General features: G+C 47.8%; 1 protein-coding gene across 1 annotated transcript; it reads left to right on the plus strand.

Moving 5' to 3' along the window:
* The first annotated feature begins 2,579 nt into the window (after positions 1 to 2,579).
* LOC127308012 (pollen receptor-like kinase 5) lies at positions 2,580 to 5,554 on the plus strand. Its single transcript, XM_051338775.2, has 3 exons — positions 2,580 to 3,624; positions 3,752 to 4,396; positions 4,486 to 5,554. Exons 1-3 carry the CDS (start codon positions 2,940 to 2,942, stop codon positions 5,091 to 5,093), a joined length of 1,938 nt encoding a protein of 645 aa, XP_051194735.1. The 5' UTR covers positions 2,580 to 2,939; the 3' UTR covers positions 5,094 to 5,554.
* The last annotated feature ends 555 nt before the right edge of the window (positions 5,555 to 6,109 follow it).

Consider the following 6,109-nt stretch of genomic DNA (forward strand, 5'->3'; position numbering starts at 1 on the left):
AATGGGTTTTAAACAACATAATTTAAAATAGATTATTTTGAATCACTATGCTACTGCTACTTAGGCCGGATGAGGTGGGATGAGTAGGAGATCCCAAATACTCAAAATTTCATCGGGTTCTTTTTCCATAGAAGATCGTTGAGTTCTTAAAAGAGAGAGCTTAGTTTTCATGTTGTTCTAGCTCAAAACTGACCATCAAATTGACAAACTGACCACCCTCTCTTCTCCAGTTCACCCGGACACCAGAAAAGCATTATACGTCGGAAATTGGTTCTTATTCAGCTATAGATTGTCAAATTTATTAATGTTTGACAATCAAAATTTTCACTCGCAGACAACATGACTTCTACTTATGATGAAGAAGATTAGTTTTACCCTTTTACTAGTTCTACATTAATTGAGTCTTAAGTTAGTTTTAGGTCGACTCTAAACCGTTAGATTTACATTATGATTCAGTAAAATTAGAATTATACATAGGTGTGTAAATGCACATGGTTTTACAATTGCACATCATATTTTACCGTTAGTCGGGTGACCGAGAATTAAGTTAGTTCTAGATCGAGGGACAATTAATGTCTTTATGTTGTTATGTTCTAGCAGTTCAACCCGGTCACCCACAAGGCCACAAATGGCTGAGGGAAAAAAAAATCATATTTTTGTTAGAAGTATCAGCAAACGCTTAGGTAACACATTCTTGCAAGAAAGGAGATGACCTAGGTTCATTTTGGACCATGTGGGACTATGGGTTCAAGAAACGCATGGGCTCTACCATCTAAGTAGGCCCCTTTTTTTTCACTTGGCACAATTGTATAGACATCACATACTTCTTTGGATATGTTTTTAAAGACATCAAACTTTTCCAACTCAGTACATTGGCTATATGAACTCGCATGAAGACATATTTTTCACATAATAATTAGATAATACTCTCTCCATTCCTAGACATAGGGTGTATAGATTTTGGCACGGAAATTAAAAAACGCACATTAAGAGCAAGTTACACGAGTTTTGGGTAAGATTGCCCCTTAATTATTGCTTTGAGAAAATAGAGGAGTTTGCATGATCTAAGAATATGCAATCGAATCCGTAATTTTTTTTTCCAAATAAGTGGTTTTACGCAGTACACCTTATATTTTAGATTTTTTTTTGGAAAAATTATACAAATTATATCAAGGAATAGAGGGAGTATGAAATATACTTAATAACGATTTTGGTAATACCATTAATATGTTGAATGTTGGTCCTTTTTTATTTATAAACTGTCGAAGTTAGCAGTCCATCTATGGAGTATAAATTGAGCCAATATTTAAATCTTACTAAGTTGAGAAAATATACACAAGAAATTATCAATAATAATAATAATAAATAAATACATTATGAAAAGTTATAGGACTGTGCTAATAAGGACACATGTCTCTGATTAGGTTTCTGTGGACTCGACTCAAATATGGTAACTTGGGTGTGAGGTGGAATCCCACCTAAATTCCACTTGTAGTGTATTTTTCTTTTTAGTGTAAATTTTGATACTAAATAACTAGAAAATATAAAATACACTATAAGTAAAGTCCTGGTGGGATCCCACCTTGACACCTTAATGCTAACTGAGACATGCATGCAGGCACACGTGAAGTTCCTTTTGTGTTTCAAACTTTGAAGTGTTTTATATCTTAAAACTTAAGTGGTAATCAGATTAGTTTTTTATTGTTTTTGTCATGACGAGATCTTCAAAACTATGCGGGTGTTGGTATCTTCGACTTTATAGGGTCCAATGTTAACTCCTCGCGTCAACTGGAACTAGTTTTGTTGGGGCACGTGTGATTACTAGAATAATCCATAATTATATATTATGATAGATATTAGTTTAGTATTATTGTCTTCATATATTTGTATATATAATCGTTCAAACATAGAAGTAATAACTCGTGACAAAATTTGTATGCTTGACAACAAAATTTCAAACAGACTATTTTCATTCAATCGGAGGTAGTGTGCTATTGTTAGACTACTCATAGTAGGGAATAACATAGCTAGTAATATAAAAAACATGCAATTTGATGACATGGCATATCATTAATTAAGGAAAGAGAGATTGAATAACTAGCTATGTTACCATCACATCACACATTCTAATGAATAATAGCTCTACAAAGTAATAAATATGACATTCTACGTTACTATATCTATGATACTACTCACTATTAAGGTAGTAACATGTGCATGTCTCTCAAAAAACATGTGCATGTTACTACTTAATGTTACTCTCCATTATGACTAGTCTTAATAAGCATGACATAGCTTAGTTTGCATCTTGTTCTAGCTGAAAATTAACCACCGAACAAACTGATCGTCGTCTCTTCTCCAGTACAACCCGGACAACAAAAGACAATATATGTCGGGAAATCGGTTCTTGTTCATCTATAGATTGTCAAATTTTGTAATGTTTGACCACCAAAAATTTCACTCGGTGGCAGTATGTGATTTCTACTTCCGATGAAGAAGTTTAGATTTATGTTGTTTATGTTCTAGCTCAAAAGTGACAACCAATCGTCATCCGGCCAGTTCAAAACCCGGCGGCCACCCACAAGGCCAGAAATGGCCGAGGGCAAAACCGCAGCAACGATCATTTCAGTTGGAGGAATCTCTCTTCTCCCGCCTATTCTTAGCCCCTCTGTCGCCGCGACCCTTTTCTCCCCACCACCTCCTCGATCCCTCCCTTCCCCTTGGCCATGCGCATGCAAAACGACGTAGCCGCCTAGCCTCGCCTGAGCTCGCGCGTCCTCCCCCGCCACACGCACGTACGTGCGGTCACGACCGCGCCACCGCCGTACCCGCGGGCGCGCGCAAGATCGAACGAAGCCCGGCCGTACGTGCTCCAACGAACGAACGAACCAATCCCTCCCGGCACGCACGCAAGCACGTCGATCGCCGCCGCTGGCCCCATGGCGCGGCTGCGGCCGCCCGGACATTTCTACATCGCCGTCATCATCATCTCCGTCGCCGCCGTGGTCGCGTCCGCGGACGACGGGGGCAAAACGGAGGGCGACGTGCTGGTGGCGTTCCGCGACACGCTACGCGCCGCCGACGGCTCGCCACCGGGCCCGCTCCGCTCGTGGGGCACGCCCGGCCCCTGCAACGGCAACCACTCCTCCTGGTACGGCGTCTCCTGCCACGGCAACGGCAGCGTGCAGGGCCTCCAGCTCGAGCGCCTCGGCCTCGCCGGCGGCGCCCCGGAGATGGGTTCCCTCTCCGTGCTCCCCGGCCTCCGGGTCATCAGTCTCTCCGACAACGCGCTCACGGGGCCCTTCCCCAACGTGTCCCAACTGGGCGTGCTCAAGATGCTCTACCTGTCCCGGAACAAGTTCTCCGGCGTGATCCCCGTCGACGCCTTCATGCACATGCGCGGGCTCCGGAAGCTCTACCTCACTTCCAACGACTTCTCCGGACCTGTGCCGAGCTCCATCACGTCACCGAGGCTGCTGGAGCTGTCGCTTGCGCATAATAAGTTCGACGGCCCGCTCCCGGACTTCTCCCAGCCGGAGTTGAGGTTCGTCGACGTCGCCGAAAACAACCTCTCCGGCCCCATCCCCGCCGGCCTCAGCCGCTTCAATGCCAGCATGTTCCAAGGTACTAATAGGCAGATCCAAATCTATCCTTTGCTGTACTATCTTTTGACCGAATCGAAAGTGTGCATGAATCGAGAGTGCGTTCTTGATCGTGAATTGATTCGGGAAAAGTGTGCGTTTCTCCGCAGGCAACAAACTCCTGTGCGGCAAGCCGCTGGACGCGGTCTGCGACCCCGCGTTGTCGCCCGATGACGGCATGTCACCGTTCGTGAAGATCGCCATCGCGCTCATCGTCGTCGGCGTGCTGCTCGCCGCCGCGGGCATCACCACGGGCGTCCTCGGCCGCCGGCGACGGAGGAAGCGACGCGCGAAGCGGACCGACGGATCCGTGACACTCCCCAACGGCGAGCAGACGCCGTCCAATCCGGTTCTGGAGACAGCGCCGTGCGTCGCCATGAGCCAGGCCGCCCCCGTCGCCGCGTCGGCGAAGCGTGGAGGGCGGCGCGACGAGCACGGGCGGCTGGTGTTCATCAGTGAGAGCCGCGTGAGGTTCGAGATCGAGGACCTGCTGCGCGCGTCCGCCGAGGTGCTCGGCAGCGGCAACTTCGGGTCCTCGTACAAGGCGACGCTGTTAGAGGGCTCGTCGGTGGTGGTGAAGCGGTTCAAGGACATGAACGGCGTCGGGCGTGAGGACTTCTCGGAACACATGCGTCGCCTCGGCCGCCTCGACCACCCCAACCTCATCCCGCTCGTCGCCTACCTCTACAAGAAGGAGGAGAAGCTCCTCATCACCGACTACATGTGCAACGGCAGCCTCGCCAATCTCCTCCATGGTACGTCGTGGATCGTTCTTGCACATAATCATCGTGACAGATCGTGCATGTCCAACGTAATTAAGCTTATCATATATATTGCTGTGCAGGGGGTCGAGGAAAGGCGTTGGACTGGGGGAAGAGGCTGGGGATCATCAAGGGCACGGCGAGGGGGCTGGCGCATCTGTACGACGAGCTGCCGATGCTGACGGTGCCGCACGGGCACCTCAAGTCGTCCAACGTGCTCCTCGACGCCGACTTCCGGCCGGCGTTGTCGGACTACGCGCTGGTTCCGGTGCTGACGGCGACGCACGCGAAGCAGGTGATGATGGCGTACAAGGCGCCCGAGTGCGTGGAGGCGCACGGGAAGCCGTCCAAGAAGAGCGACGTGTGGAGCCTCGGGATCCTCATCCTCGAGGTTCTCACGGGGAAGTTCCCGGCGAACTACCTCCGGCAGGGGAGCAAGGGCACCACCGACCTCGCCGGGTGGGTGAACTCCGTCGTCACGGAGGAGCGCACGGGGGAGGTGTTCGACAAGGACATGTCAGTGGCGGGCGAGGATGCCGATAGCGAGATGCTCAAGCTGCTCCAGGTCGGGCTCGCGTGCTGCGAGGCCGACGTCGACAAGAGATTGGACCTCAAGGCCGCCGTCACCGGAATCGAGGAGGTCAGGGAGCTGGAGCCTGCATCGACGAGCCAAGGCGAATCGAAATCATAACTAACCAAAAGTTCAAATCAACTCACACACTGATAAAATCAGATCGAACTCAGACAATGGATTATCGATACAACATGCACTGCGTTGCATTGCATTGCATCTGGTGGAACTCTGAGGCGTGAGCGGGAATGCCGGATGGTTTGGTGCCCTTAACTCGATGTATTAATCATCCACCTGGTGAAGAACATACGCACATTTGAGCCGGGATGGTTAGTACTAGGGGTTTTGCGATGGAATGAAATTCATGACAAATTTCGAGCAAACATGTAAATTAAATCGTTTTAGCATGATTTGATGTTAAAAGATGAGGAAGAATGTGGCCATGTTACGTTAGTGTGTAGTAAGAGAGACTACATTTATTCTTGTTTATTTTTTCTCATATTTTCCATCTATGTAGAAGTTGGTTGTATATTCTTTTGTATTATATTATACGAATCCTTTATAGTATGATTAGCTAGGTAGATTAGAGCATCTCTAGCAGATCATGTAATCTAACCCTAAAAACTCATATGAAAGACGCGTGCGAGAAGGGGAATATCTGTGTTGGCATCCATGAGGAGCTCGCTGGCATCAACGACCGGAGCTCACCAACGAGAACAACGGTGGGGGCTGCAAATAGGTCAAGGCGGGCGGTTCCTATTTTCCTTTTCTTGTAATATTTAGCGGCGGCGTGCCGTAAAGGGATACACGACGAAAAAGATAAACATTGGCAGTGTTGTTGCATGTATGCCACCGATAGCAATTATCAGTGGCGCTATACCAGCGGCGTGCCACATGCACGCCGCTAACGTGCCGCCGTAAAGGGATGCACAACAAAAAAAGATAAATATTGGTGGTGGTGTTGCTTGTACGCCACCGATAGCAATTATCAGCGACGTTTTATTTGAAACTTGTACCGTAGGGGAAGCCCTTACGGTGTAATTTTATATATAAGGGTAACCAACAGTATTTATACACAGATTACATCAATGAGGGTAAAAATGTCCTAAAACCATAGGAAGAAACTAAAGGGAGAG

Source organism: Lolium perenne, chromosome 6 (genome assembly GCF_019359855.2).
Source record: "Lolium perenne isolate Kyuss_39 chromosome 6, Kyuss_2.0, whole genome shotgun sequence".
NCBI lineage: Eukaryota > Viridiplantae > Streptophyta > Magnoliopsida > Poales > Poaceae > Lolium > Lolium perenne.

What these genes read in the sequence shown, in the direction of transcription:
- LOC127308012 (XM_051338775.2), top strand. Translation starts at nt 2,940, where the DNA reads ATGGCGCGGCTGCGGCCGCCCGGACATTTCTACATCGCCGTCATCATC. An exon ending in CAATGCCAGCATGTTCCAAG is followed by an intron (nt 3,625 to 3,751) that starts GTACTAATAGGC and finishes GTTTCTCCGCAG; the next exon opens with GCAACAAACTCCTGTGCGGC. An exon ending in CCTCGCCAATCTCCTCCATG is followed by an intron (nt 4,397 to 4,485) that starts GTACGTCGTGGA and finishes ATTGCTGTGCAG; the next exon opens with GGGGTCGAGGAAAGGCGTTG.